Source organism: Corvus moneduloides, chromosome 1 (genome assembly GCF_009650955.1).
Source record: "Corvus moneduloides isolate bCorMon1 chromosome 1, bCorMon1.pri, whole genome shotgun sequence".
Taxonomy (NCBI): Eukaryota; Metazoa; Chordata; class Aves; order Passeriformes; family Corvidae; genus Corvus; species Corvus moneduloides.
In genome coordinates, this window is record NC_045476.1 from 218,696 (window position 1) to 233,694 (window position 14,999).

Here is a 14,999-nt window from a genome sequence, read left to right on the forward strand (position 1 = left end):
CACAGCAGGCTCAGCAACCCCGGCCTGGGGGAGCCAATCCCTCACTCTGCAGAGGCAGAGCATCGGGGGGCATGGGCCTGGCGGGGGGGGACCCTGCCACTGCGGTGCTCGCCCAGCACCGGCACCGGCACCACGCTCTCCATCCGCCTGCCTTGTGCAAATGCTCCCGGCCATCGGCTCCAGAAGCCACAACAGAGCTGTCAGGCGTCACCATGAACCCAGCAAAGATCCCGAGCTGCCTGAAGACCCAGCACCATCCCCTGCCATCCCGACGTTTGGAGGGGCTGAGGCCAGCACAGGCTCCCTCCCACCACCCCGCCCGGCACAGAAACCCCGGGACAGGTGCGCTGCCACACTCAGTGCACCGAGGGCTCCCCAGCCTGTGCTGCGGAGCCAAGAGTTGGTGCCAGCACACAGAACTCGGCCCAGGGACAGCTGGACCCTCGTCACTTCAGAGCAAACAGGAGCATCAACCAAGCCCTGCATGCCAAGCAGTGCCTCCCACCAACACACACTCTGGAAAATGCTTTCCCTGGAGGAGATGCAGGGGTGATGCTGCAGAAGCAGGAGGACTCACACTGGCACTGGCCCCGACACACGTGCCAGACCATGCAGACTGTTCCTCGGGCTGAAAGGAACTGACCAGCGGCAGCCCCCACCTAAAACCCTCCAGAGCTCGAGCTCACACCTCCGTGCCAAGTCCAACTGGCCCGGCCCGCTCAGCGTCGCCTGCGCTGAGGACGTGGCTGCCATCCGCTCGGCAGCACACCCCATGGAAGACTCATGGTCCTCAGCAAGCTGGAGAATCCCCCATGAGCCCCCTAGAGTGGAGCAGAACTTTCCCCTTTAGCCTGCTCCCTTCACTCTGTGCTCTGGCTCCCCCACGTTTGTTTCCTTCAGTCCCATCTCTGTCTGCTGCTGGAAACACCTCCAATCGCTGCCTGCAACCACAACCATCTCCGCACTGCTGCAGCCTCTTCCTTCACTTCACTTCCCACTCCAAGGCAGGCTTCCTAGTGTTCAGCTCTCCTCAGCATCCTCTGACACCACTGAGCTGCGATGCAGTGCCAGCTCGTGTGCTCCGCGCATGGCTGTGGTATGTGCCATGTACGAACCTGCAAAGGTGTCACGGTTCCAGTACCTCCCTGCCCATCTCCCCTTTGCTAACACTTTGGAGCAGGTCCCTACAAACCTCTGTGAAGCAAGAACCCAGGGCTCAGCTGGGCTGAGGTTAGGCTCTTGTGCTGACTGTGTCTGTTGTGTCACCATCTGTCCTCCCACTGAAGTCCCTTTCCATCCCATCTGCACTTTGATACGAGCTGCCTTCGTTCCTCGAGCCAGAAACATGCGATGCAGCACAGCACAAGGGTAGGTGAGCCTGATGAACCATAGCAAGGATGCACCTGGGGGACTGTGAGGAAGAGGGCAAGAGAAGTAACATTCCAGCGGGAAGAGGAACAGCAGGGATTTGAAGGAGACACCTGACCCAGCAGTGCCACACCTCTAGTGAACACCTGCCTTCAGGCCATAGCACCTGTGAGCTCTGGCTCATCCCCTTCCTGCCCTCTCCAGCCCAACCACTGCAGCTCCATCTCCTCATGGGCAGGGACACCATCCAGCAGACCAGGTTGCTCCAGCCAGTGTCTTGTCTGAACTGGCCTAGGACACTTCCAGCAATGGGGCAGCCACAGCTTCTCGGGCCACCCTGTGCCAGGGCCTCACCACCCTCACAGGGAAGAACTTCCTAATATCCAATATAAACCTCCCCTCCTTCAGTATAACATCATTCCCCCTTGTCCCATCACTCCAGGCCCTTGTCCAAAGTCCCTCTCCAGCTTCAAGCACTGGAAGGGCTCCAAGGCCTTCCCCAGAGCCTTCTCTTCTCCAGGTTAACACCTCCAGCTCTCTCAGCCTATCTCCACAGGAGAGGGGCTCCAGCCCTTGGAGCATCTCCATGGCCTCCTCTGGACAACAGGAACTCATCCAACCTAAAATAAACCCAAGTTTAACTACAGTAAAGTTGCCTTCTTGAATGGTTTAAATACTGGCACAATCATGACTGAGCTCAGAGCCCCCACTGGTTTCACAAACACAAGTCCCTACCTCATTCCTACTGTATTTAGCTTGAAGCTGTCTATACCTGGAGTTATTTTGAATCCTCACCAGAGCACCACATCCAAGTATTTCATCCACATACAGGGCAAGGTGAGACTTCTTTTTTTTTCTTCTCCCCTCTGTCCCTGGTCTTTCCTCACCCCAGGTAAGGACTGTGTGTGCGGTGGACATCAGCCAGCACACTCACCTTTGCAGAACTCAGGTCACAGAGGAACCACAGACACTTGCTCTGAACTCTAATCACCGGCCACCTGGTTTTGCCCAGAGACTCCTGGGGCAAGACAGCAAATCCCCTATGTCTCCACACTTTGTGTCCTCTGAAGATTAACTTGTGACTGGCAAAGAAGTGCAGACTTTGAAGTGCTTCCTCTCCAGTCCCCAAAACACGTGTCAGATGAGAGATACCCAGTGGATCCAGTAACAGTCTCACCCACAGCCCCAAAGGCGGCAAAACTGTGAGGTCGCTGCTAATTTGAAGCCAGGCATATTCTCCATCAGCCCCAAATCCAGCCCTGGGCATTGCTCAGGAATAAGAGCACATCACCTCAGAGGGTTTGTGTCCCATCAGTGCATTTTGTGACTGCATCTACTGCTATTGGGCTTGGAGGCATCAGAGCGAGATGAAAAAATTCCTAAGAAAAGCCTTTACTGATTGTGTACCAGGAGGAAAACCTTTCTGACACTGCAGACACAGCCTGAACCAAGACAAGACACACAACATGTGCTTAAAGCTGTTGTCCTAGTGCTGAGCCCTGCATGGACACACACACAGCACTGCTCTGCTCAAGGGCCCAAGGGCAGACAGCCAGCAGGGGATCCCAAATCCACAGACCCTACATGGGAACGACCATCGTAGCATAAGGTCCCACCCCCTGCACACACACACACAGCAACACCCACAAGCTGGACCAGAGCACGTCTTGTGAAAAGAAAACTGGTCTCATTCTAAAGGTTTCAGGCAGCACTAAGTCCAACTGCTCTCCAGATAAACTTTTCCAACATTCATTTCCCCCCTGCTGGGACACTGCATCTCCTCTCCCGTGTAAACTGCTCCAAGTCCAGCCCCCACGCACTGTGTCTGCTCCAGCTCTGTCGCCCCGACTGAAAGGTCTCCTGCCGTACTCACTCCTTGGCACTGGTTTTCCAGCAGGAGTCATCAGTAATCCAGGCACATCCCAACCCGCTCCTGCGAGCCCAACAGCACTGAGAGGACTGCTGAAGTAGGATATGGGGTTACGTGAGCAGTTGGTTTGACATCAGCATAAGCTCCTCTGTGGTTTGAATCCTTCCCGCAGCTCTGATATCTCTGCTAAGTCAGAACTCAGACAAGGCACCTCTGACATGCAGGCAGAGAAGTGTCCCTGTCCAGAATCAGGAACTGTCCCCACGCTGGGGCACACTGAGTGTGGGTGGTGGTGAAAGAGTGTCAGTGTACAGGGGAGAGCCATGGCAAGGAACAGGCAGAGCTCGCAGCCCTGGTCAGAACAGACGGTTTATCCACAGACGACGTCTGACTTGACAGGAACAGCAGTTTGGGTTTGGGAGGGCTCATTATGTCCTCCTTGGCACCATGTGAGCAGAGATGTTACTGTGCCTCATTCCCCGTGTGTGTGTGTGTGATGCCAAGGACTGCACACTCACCCCAGCTGCATCCCACCTCCCCTCAGCCCCGGGACACTCTGAAGCGCGGTGCTGACAGCACCCCGACCACGGGACAGAGCAGGAACGAACAAGATGGGGATGTGCCAGCCCAAGCTCACTCTCAGTGGCAGTACTGGATTTGGAAGGATTTCTGTGATCAGCAGCACCACCAGCACTCCCTCAGCATCCCAAACAGAGTGTTTTCCATAACCTGTGCACCAGACTGTGCCAACCGCTAGCTGGGAAGAAGGCAGGTGGAAACTGCCCACCCTGGCCAAGGACACCAGCCCCAAGGACACAGTGAAGGCCCTGGGAAATGTGGGCAGGAAGGCCCCAAGTTCAACAGTTTCCCCAGGCAGGGTGAGAACCTCCTCTGGCAGCTGCAGCAAGGAGGAGCATGGCAGGAACTCTGAGAGAGGCTGGGGGGCAGCCAGCCTCGCCTCACCACACTCTGGGGCAACTGCCCCTCTTCAGTGTGCAGAGAGAGTGATGATCCCAAACCAGATCTTCACCATTTCTCCAGGGGAAAGTGAGGAGGAAATAGGGTGCCAAAACCAGAAAGAAACAGTCAGGAACCAAGAGCCACCCTAGTTGGGATTTCCTTTGATTTATGGAGCAGCAGCTTCCACCATGAGTAGCAGCTCACCAGCCTCAACACTTTCCTTGGGGTGAGGAAATTCCTCAGGGATTCACACTGCCAGTTAAACCCTTTGACATTCTTCTGTCCTGGACACTAATCAGCACAAAATCCTACCAGCAGCTTACCTGGGACCTGCACAGAAATGCTAAGGGCCACCAAGGGGACTCCCCGAGGGTGGTAAAAGCAGGACATGTCAGAAGGGGTTCTGTTCTCAGCTCAGCAAAGCCCAGGGCTGCAGACGCACTGCAGGAGGGACGGCCTCTGCCTCTGTGCCACCCACACCAGCTCTTACCTGTGCCTCCTGCCAGCTGGGAGCTGCTCCGCTCCTTGGCCAGCCCGTTGGCTTTGGGGCTGGCGCTGGGCGCTGCTGCCGTCGTGGCCCTGGGGAGCCGCTTGCCCGGGACCTTCACCGTAGTTCTCAGCAGATCAATCTCCTTCCCATGGACGTTCTGCATGTAGTCCTGGAGCAGAGAGGTACAAGGGCGGAGATCAGCCCTGCCCCAGCCACACACGCTCAGCTCCCCCATGCTCAGGATCAGCACTAAGCCCTGTCAGATGCCAGGACAAGCCCATTTGGGAAAGCATGGCTGGGGATCAGAGATCAGATGGAGCCAAAGGGCACGCAGGTGGCCAGCAGTTCCTTCTCCCTATCATCCCTTGTTTAATCTCAGCACTCAGCTGCAACAGCTAATAATATAATAAATATCATATCATATCAGTATAAGCAATGGGACACCTAGAAATTCCCTCTCAGGTCTCAGCTGGGATAAGAAAAACCCAAACCAACAGAACTCAGGTAACTCCCTTGCTCATTCACTTGCAGAACTTCCTATTATTCAAAACTTGGTGCTTCCACCATTTCCTCTGGTACACAATTTATTATACAACCAAAACCCCATGTGCAGACTGTAACTATCACTCTGCCCTGTCTCCCAAGAGCATCTCAGCTTTCAGTCAGAATGAGGATGCAGACTTCCAATCTCTTCCGAGCATTGTGTCCCTTCCTGTGCCTCCCATCCCTCCCTGCTCCATGGGACACCATGGTTCTTCCCCAGCCCTCTCTGTTGAGGCCAACTCCTCCTCAGGCTTGTGCCCTCAGAAGGGGAAGACCCAATCAGCGTTAGAGAGGGGAACTGCTGGTCAGATCCTGAGGGAGCAGGGACCAACACCGGAGCTCAAGGCTCTGGGAGAACAGGGAGGTGGGGACACCATCCCTGTGCTGCCATCAGGAGAGGAGCCAGAGCTGTCCAGGGCGAGCTTGTGGCTGCTGCAGGGAGCTTGGGTTTACTCCAGTTCATAAGGAGGTCACCAAAAAGATTAACTCAGAGATGGTCCCTGTCTGCTTCCATATCCAAGAAGATAAAGGCATGAACAAGCTCAGTTCAGGAGCAACAATCCTCTCATCCTGGACCCAAAACCAGGTGAGAGGGCCTGCACAGGCCATGCTCTGTGCTCTCAGGTGACTATTTGCAAGGGTCATAGTCTCCCAACGGCACCTTCATGCCCTGGTCTGAACTCCTTTCTCTCCACTGACCCTCATGCAGGCATCCTGTCCTCACAGCACACCCTCCTATGCTCCCAGGGGCCAGGCAGCCTGGCCTCAGCCCTTGGCACTCACCATCCAGTGCCCTGGGTGACTCTGAGACCACCAACCTAAGCAAACACCACACCAACTTGCTCCCAGCTGGGTGCAGACCTGGTGACAGCCCTGGGCAGGGACCCTCAGAGGGGCTGGAGGATTTTCCCTCACTCAGCACAACTGCCGCGGTCGCCGGCTGCCTGCCGGAGCGAGCGGTCACTGGCGCTCGGCTTTTATTACCCACCATAAAACAGCAATTTCTTCCCAAGCCTCCTCGCTAATTACCCAGCCAGTTCTCTCATTTCATTTTATTACTGGAATTAACAACGAGTTCAAAGCGTGGAAAGCTATTAAGATGTGTGATTAAGCCACATTCAATTAGTTTCTACAAACAATTTAATTGATGTTGCAGATAGAATTAACAGAAGGTGATTGTGTGAATGGCTCCACTGGCTGCAAAATGGGAGCTGCTTCCCTGGTTCTGTGCAGTGAGGCCGGCGAGCCTGGGCTCAGCCACGCACCTTCCCGCAGCAGAATTCTCTCCAAGGCTTTGGGGAAGTGATGGGAAACTGCACCAGGCTCTTCACACAACTTGCTCTTTTCCTGTCACTGAACACACTCACAGAAAGGTAAAAATATAGATGAAACAAGGAAAGCCCTGCTGAATCCAGGGATCAGGCCCCCAGCACTCCTGCCTCCAGTTCCAGGCATCCCGCTTGTCCCTGAAACCACCAACGGCTCTGGTGCAGAGGCAGAGGTGGCACCTCAGGGCAGGAACCCACCGACTGCCCCACGTTCCCAAGCATGAGTCTGGGCTGGTGGTCAAGACAGATTTGTTTCCATCAGGAAAGCAATTCCAGGGCCAGGGCCAGCTCACCAGCACACGCTTCACCAGCCTGTGACTGCAAACCTGGAGTTTACGTGTGACTCCTGCTGAGGAAACTTTCAAGTCGGGCTGGAGGTGCCACGATCCAGACCCAGAAATAGGCTTGAGTGATGAACTCCCAAAAACAGATGAAGAGCTCCACCAGGAAGCTTTGCTTGGTAAAATCAGCACTGCCAGAGCCAGGCCCTGACCTCCATCCAATGGGGCATAGACACATCCTGGCTAGATGCGCACTGGAGGAGAAAGAAATTAGGGCTGTTGACCTCTGGGGTCCTGACACCCATCCCAGGAGGGACAGGGAGAGAATGCAACAGAGGTGGAAGAGAAGACAAGCCAGGAACTGCCCTGACTCATGCCAAGGAACAGCCACTGGGACAGAGAAAGAGCACAAAAATGCCCTGGGGCATTGAACATCCTGATGGACAGGGAAGACTCTCTCTCTGCAAGGCTCAGCCTGCCCCCAGGGACCCCTTTGCTGCACCCAGAATTCTGCCATCCCCCAGATACATGGCAGCACACACAGGGAAGAAGCTGGGTCTTCCCATAGCAAGAACTGGATGCTGCACGTCCCCTTGGCTGACACTCTGTGGTTTGTTCCAGCCCACAGCTCCCCTCACCAGCCAGCCTGGGCTCTGCTGCCATGCTGAAGTGGTAGCAGAGTATCCGCCCATCCTCGGGAGCACAGGTTTGTTCCAACCCTAACGTGCTCTGCTTGTGTCATCCTGTGAAAGGACATGGGAGCTTTGCCTTGCCCACAGGGCCCAAATCCACCACAGCACCTCCTGATTCACTCTGGAAGGTGGGGAGGAGCAGATACAACAGGACATCCTCCTCTGGACTACCTCCTCCTCCTGCTTGTCCCTGCATCTATCCCTTCCAAGCAGGTCGTACACCAGGCACCGGGGGGGAAGGGAGGCAGAGAGGCTTTTCTGATCCCACCAGCATGCTGCCAAAACTGCAGTACACAATGGGGCACGCTGGCGGGTGCCAGGGTCCGTTCCCCAGTTCTTAGGCAGGCAATGCCACGGGGAGCACGCAGAACCCCAGCCTTGCAGCAGACAGGCTGGGCAGCCCCACGCTCTGTGCCCACGTGTAATCCACCCTCGCTGTAGGTAAACACATCAGGCGATACAGCTGCTATCTCAGGTGCAAGGTCCAGAGCTCCCCGTAGAAACTGGGCAGGAGAGGCCCAGCGCATACCACCCTCAGCAACGGGCTGTGGATCACCAGTGGCACCAGCTGGAAGCAAACCAGATTTTTCTCAGGGCAACGCAGTAATGAAATGAAACACTGACGTGCAGGAAGGAAAGGGAGTGGCATCAATCTCAATCACCCTCTGAGGAAGGAATGGTGAAAAAAGGAGAGAAACCTGGTGTGTGGCAGCAACAGCGTCTGAGAGTGGCTAAACAGCCCAGAAATTGCTTTGCCTCTACAGCTGATGGTAACAACAGTCCATGGTGGAAATATGATAAAGCCATATGCACAGGTGAGCACACATGCAGAGATGGCAGCAGCAGCCGCCACTCCTCGTTTGGGGCTCCAAAAAAACGGGGGTTACAAAGTCAGAGAACTGCAGACCACAGCATAGTATCGGGATTGAGGACTACAAGAAAAAGCTCCAACAAATTAGAGAAAGGAAATGCAATGGCTGGGTCTCCAGTTCAAGGACAGGAGGGTCCAGGGGCTCCAGAGCTGGATAACTCAGCATGGCAAACCCTGGAGTGAGGGTGCAGAGTTAGCAATGAGGAGAAAGACTCTGAGGCTCAGGGCACTCCAATACCACACATCTGAGGAGATTGGGGACAGACTGAGGGCCTGGGAATACTCACAAGAGCTGCAGCAACTTGTTCTTCTCCTTGCAGCTCCCTCAACCACCCTGTGCCCCCCAGCCACTGCCTGTCTGTCTGTCCTGTGGCAGTACATCCTAGGCAGAGGTGCTGGGCCTGTGTCACAGGTGTGTCTGTCCGTGGCTGCTGCCGCAGCAGCAAACTGTGCTCAAGAGGGAATAGGGAAGAAGCCATTAGCCCCACAGTGGGGAGGCGACAGAGATGGATGGGGCAGCAGCTGCATGCCTGAGCCAAGCAGCGAGAAGTATCAGAGCTGCACCACCGGCAGCTCAGCTTGGCAGGCTCCGCACAGGCACCTCATCTCCATTACCCAACACCTAGCAGCCAGGAAAATTATTCCACACCCAAATGGCACCATCAGATATAGCTGCAAAGAGCTCTCTGCCTGCTCCTCATCCAGCTGCAGCGTAGGCCCCACTTTAATGGACTGAGCAGGTAAACAGGAGAGAACTGTAGCTCCCCAGTGTAATCCTGCATAGAGCGTGTTTCCACCAGCCTAGCACTGAACAAACAGCCTGCAGGAGAGAGAGTCTCCTCCAGACCCTGGTAAAAACCAGGTTTGCTGAAAATGCTGCCTTGGAGGTGGCCAACACTGAACTCCTGCACAGGGCAGAGCCCAGAACTTCCATCTGCTACCAAACTCCTCCCCAGCCCCTCTCTGCCATGATGGCTGCTGCAAGAGCACCTGTAGCAGCAGCCACAGCATGAAGGACACTGCTCTGTCCCACCCTGCTCCTCCACTCAGCCCAGTACTCACGTGCAGGCTGGGGTGGTAGGTGAGGACCCCATTGTCACACAGCGTCACGTACTTCTTCTTCCACTCCTTATTGAGGGACTTGCCGCTGCGTTTGAGGAGAATGCCCTAAAAGAGAGGAGTCAAGAGTCTCAGATGGTGTTTGGTCCAGGCACCTCACACTCTGCTCCAGCACTGCCCCTTGGAGACTGGTCTTTGAGAAGAAACGATGAGCAGACTCAAGAAAACATCTTCTAGGTCTGCTTTCCCACAGCATTTCCCTGGGCTGCACCCTTTCCTCACCAACCCCTCAGTCCCCACAGACAGCCCCCTCCCTTTCAGGGATAAGGATCTCCACAAGTCAATGCCAATGTCCAGGTCCTCTGAGGGACCCATCACATCCCCTGGTGTCCCAAACCACTCCCTCTGAGAAATGCCGAAGGGCAGTGCCCACACAGGGCAGGGGCCAACCTCACTACCACGGACACAGATTGCTCCCAGACCTTCTCCCACCACCCAAAGCACAGAGGCATAGTCAAGGCAGGGAAAACTGAGGACAAGCAGGGGCCGATTGAGAAACCACACTCCAAATACAGGTCTCCCAAGGGATGCACATTGTCTCGCCTGCTTGTGATCCTGAGAGCTGTCAAACACAGTAGGGACACATCGCAGGAAGGAGTGCAGGTCCTGGGCAGTTGAGTTAGGGTGATCCCCTTTTCTCATCAGGATTTTACATGAGACCTACCCTGTTGTCTCTGGCACAACACGCTCCCAGGGTCAGGAAATGATTGCACTCGCATGTGCTGCACTCCCTCTTCCCAGAGTAACCCAGAACTAACTCCATTGATCTGAACCAAGGCTCAGAGCACGGACCTTCCTCATCCTCTCCCCATCCATTTCTGCCTCCTCAGGAAATCTGCCTCCAGCAGCAACTCATCATGTACCAGGTAAGGACAGAAGTGGAGAGGGAGAAGGAAGCTGGGGCAAGACACCAGGTGCAAGGGCTCTGGAGCAGGGAGAGGACATCAAGCATTCTGTCGGCAGGGAGGGAAGGACAGCATGGGGGGACAAAAGTAGGAATGAGTCTGGGAAAAAGCTGGATCTACCAACTGTCGGGCCTGGGCCCTCCGAAAGTGCTGTCTGGACAGACACCCAGACTGCCTGTTCCTAATGTGGCAAAAATCTGGGCCCCAGGCCAGCCCCTCCTCAAAAACCTGGGCAGAAAGTCTCAGCCCTGCCAGCCTCGGCATATTTGGGGGCCCCATCCCAGTGCCGGGAGACTGAGCTGCTGTGCCTGCATGGTGCAAAGGCCCAGCACAAAGTGGTGGGGCTTGGCACATGCAGGGGGACAACGCTGCCAGACGTGACCGTGAAATCAGCAAAAAATGGTGCAGAACAGGCAGAAGTGCCCCGTGACCACTCCAGCTCGGTGCTCAGGCAGCACACAGCGGGAAAAGGATTCGCCTCCTGCACGTGCAGGGACGAGGCAGCAAAACAGAGTGGCTAGGGCAAAGCTGTGTGTGGGCAGGATCAGATCCCTCCCTTGTCAGGATCGAATCCCTTGCCAGGATCTGATACCTTGCCCTCAAGAGCTCAAAGGAAATGAGCTGAAGAACTCACTCAGTAGTAGTCAGAAGTTGCTGATGGGAACATGGCACGGAATGTGGCAGCTGACCGACAGCTCCTGCTCTGCCAAGTTCTGCCAGGGGACAAGCAACGACCCTTGGAATCATGGCTGGATGCTTACACCAAGCAAATCTATGGAAAAGCTATGGCAAAGAGTGATCAGCAAAGAACAAGAGGAGAGGAAAGCAGCCAGTGTCAGCCAGTGCAAACAGGACCTTAGAGAGGCCTGGTTCTACCTTGGGTAAAACACAGTATCTGATGGCAGGAGTGACTGTGCTGACAAATGCTTTTAGCTTTCTGTCAGGTCTTTAACTGAGCAGCAATGCCCTTAAACACCAGCTGTACAAAGTCCATAGAGCCAGTAATGGATGGAATGAGAACTAGTCAAGTGCAAGCTCACAAAACATATCCATGTCTGAGAACGAGTGTGGTTATAAATGGCAAACCTGTGTCCAACAGAAGGACTTACAGAGGTCCAGCCAACCTGCATCTGACTCAGACTAGTTCTTCAATGTCTTGCTCAAATAAACTCCAAGAAAACATAAAACCAGAAAACCTAAAAGTAATGTGGCAACTGCGTGGTGTAAATAAGTGCAGTGACTGGTCCTTAACCCCAACTGCCTCCTCACTGGGCAAACTGAGCTGCTGAGGACAGCAGGCACAGTCCTGCTCAGGGGCCAGGTGGCAGGGCCCTGCAGTGGGCTGTCAGGGTTGGTCCTGCACAGGGAGTGGGTGGGAGCAGCACATGTGTGAGCTCTTGGGCTGACGTGCCATCACTGAGCAGTTCCCAAGCTCCCAGTGCTCTGTGGGAAAGGTGCCTCAGTCTGGCAGCGCTTGTGGGGTGAGACAGGGCAGACAGAGTAAACTCCCATCTGTGATACTGTCACAGCAAAGTAGAGCTGGAGGAGTGCTGGGAGGTCACCTCACCCCTCGCTCCCTGGACAGGCTCAGCCCTACCATGTCACTCCAACCTCTTCACAAAACCTGCAGTGATGGACAATGGTCCTCCCCGCTGGAGATGGGATCCTGATGTCCCTGCACCTCCCAGATGAGGTGGCAGCCATGCTGTGCCAGGGGCAGGACATCTGCCTGGTCCTGTGTGCCGTCCTCCCACATGCAGCTAGCAGTTTCCTCAGCACCCTGACTCTGGACCTACCCAAAATTGTCCTCTCTAACACCACAGCTGGGCCACATATTTCCCACACCCTATATGAAAATGATCGTTCCTCCTCCCATACAAAGCCAGTTTAACGTCCACCAGCTCACCCAGGTAACTGGTGAATTCTCTGTAATTTAGAACATCTGCTCGGTATCTCTCAAAACAAATCTGCTCTAGACCACACTGAGGTTACAGATCTAACTCAAAGTAACTGTGTGGAATTCTCTGGCTTCTGAGTGTGACAACTCCTTCTGGACACAATGATTTCTTCTGGGCATGAAGATTCTTCCTGGGCATGTATTGATCCCTCCTGGGCATGATGATCCCTCTTCTGGCTTTAAACCCGGCTCAGTTCCACAGCCTGACCTGCCCACACATCCTGCAGAACAGCTCCTCTCCTCGATGTGTCTTCAACCTGATACACCTTGATGCTATGAAACACCTACTCCAGCACTCCCAGCCTGCCCCAAACACATGCTGCCTGCAGAGATCAGTTCGGTTGCAGTTAGGTCAGCCTCAAACCTGCAACTTGGCAAACTGAAGCACAACCAAACTCCAAGCTGGAAAGGAGGACCCAGAACTACAGCCCCTTTTTGCAGGCCAGAAGGAAAAGGAGTCCAAAAGCGGGAACAACCCATGGCTGAGGCCATGGTCCACCCATGCTCCTGTGCCCGCTCCCCATAAGCCTCCCAGCCAGGCTCCTTGCAGCTCCGAGACCCCTGTGCTGGCGCACACGGGTGCTCCTCAACCTCCCTCTGCACCGTGTGGGAAGACTTACAGGAAATAACTCTTCCACAAGTTTCTTCCCATGTCACACACAAAGGGAAGGAGGTGACAGAGACAAATGGCAGAAGAGCCCGACCCTCTTCCTCTCTCCACTCTTTATCCCCTTCCCGGCATTCCGTGGGCCATGCCCGGCTCTGTGCTGCGCTGGGCTGTGCTGGTGCACAGTAAAAGCAGCAGCAGCAATATGCAGCGTAATGAAGCAGGGAGCAGCGATGGCCCCCAGAGGACTCGTTTACTCCACAAATCTCCCTTCTACTCACTTTTTGCTAAGAATTTTAACACCAAACTTAATTGTGAAGTCGCGTATTGATTGGAAAATGCAAATGGCAATTTAAATGTAATCTAAGCTCCCAGCATGATCCCAGCTCCCAAGGAGGAGGAGTCACCCGCCTTGGGCCCTGCTGGAGTGCACGGCCCAAGCAGAGCCAGGCCAGGGGCCAGGGGACCCCCAGGCTGCCAGCGCGCTCCATGCGGCCTTGCCAGAAAGATCTGGTGGATGTGCAATTAGGAGCTCGTTCCTGGTAACAAACAGCTGAGGAAGCTTCGTCTCCTGGCCTAATTAACCCACTTCTCAGAGACAAGCATCCAGCTATGAGGGAACTCTTCCAGCCTTGCAGGACCGTCATCGAAAGGACACTGTGGGACCCTGAGTCCCTGGCACAGAGCAGCCCTGGCAGAGGCTGGAGGGTGCGTAGGTACCGTCCCAGGTGTGGGGGGCCCCAACACCCACAGTCTCACCTATCCCCTTGGGGAGCTCCATCTTTTCCAGATGTGCATGAGGGAGACAGATCAGGTCACCCAGAGGTGCTGTGCTGGAGAAGGTGGAGACAAGCAACAACCAAGCACCCTGTAGTAGCAACACGCATCACTCCTCAGCCAAGTCTCCTCAATGTTTCTCCTTTCTGCAGCACCCAGCCCAGCCTCCTGCTTCCTGGCTCCATGCAAAGCCCAGGCCTTGCATGCTGAGGAGGGCTGCCAGTGCTTCCCAAAGCTTGTTGTGTCCTCATAGAGACCAGGAAAGGACTGTGGATCACAGTGACTGCAGCCATGGGTGTCATGGGGGAGCCTGCTGCCCCACAGCACTCGCTGCCTTCAGCCGTTGGTTGGCAATCTAAGCACAGACCAGCCTCGTTCTTTCAAGCAGAGGAACCCAAATGCTCCCGAGGCAAGCTGCCAGTAGCCCCAGCACCAAACATGCCAGCCCAGCAGTGCTCATGCCAAGGGAAGCGAACAGTGCAATACTGGCCACTAACCCAGGCAGGAGATCCTGCACATTTGCCACTCACAGCTCCAAACCCACCAGTTTCTCTGCTCTTATGGCTGGGCAGGACCACTGGGCAGTCTAACTAAAGGCCCCACTCTCCCACTGCCCTGCAGAGACAGCAAGCAATGAGACCTCCACCATCTTCCAGAAGGTGCAGGTCCATACCAGAGACCAGAGTGACCGTCCCCTGTCCTGAGTCTTTGTGATACAAAGCTACAAATCCTGGGAGCTCCTCTCCCCATTGGTGGTACCAAGCCATCACTCCTTGTGGCGTAGGGCCATGGCACCAATGTGCCAAACTGCAGCGCTAACCTCACTCTGGACCCCCTGACAACCCCTTCTCCACAAGCCACATGTGGCTATCTGCTGGCATAAGCTAGTGTCCACATGTCCAACACCACTTCCCCCCATGTATGTTCCTGTAAGAACACTGCCAGGATCTCTGTGAAATCACCTCTTGCAACTCTGGCTACAGGAGGCACCAGTCCTGAAGCCAGCATGGATCTGGGTCTCCCATGGAAACTCTTTGCTCCAGGCTCTCCTTGTGAGCTGCTGTGCCATGAACTGGTACTTCCACTTAGTCCTGAACCAGGCAGCAGTTTGTCATCTCCTCCTCCTTGCAAAGCCCAGAAAGGATGTACAGGTTGTGTTTGCAGACCTGGGCCTCCAGTTCTCCCCATTTCACACAGGAACAGCACTGCCCTGCCTACAGCACGGAATGAC

The 14,999-nt window shown here is 55.0% G+C and overlaps 1 protein-coding gene across 3 annotated transcripts in view; it reads right to left on the bottom strand.

Annotated features, from left to right (window-relative positions):
* The window catches only part of AGAP3 (ArfGAP with GTPase domain, ankyrin repeat and PH domain 3), a 110,565-nt gene that overhangs the window by 31,275 nt on the left and 64,291 nt on the right, over positions 1–14,999 (bottom strand). For all 3 annotated transcript variants that reach the window (XM_032126466.1, XM_032126386.1, XM_032126312.1), the window contains exons 10-11: positions 9,466–9,570; positions 4,689–4,857 (exon numbers count right to left, since the gene is read on the bottom strand). In XM_032126466.1, coding sequence (XP_031982357.1) covers positions 4,689–4,857; positions 9,466–9,570 — 274 coding nt within the window. The remainder of the gene's footprint in view (positions 1–4,688; positions 4,858–9,465; positions 9,571–14,999) is intronic.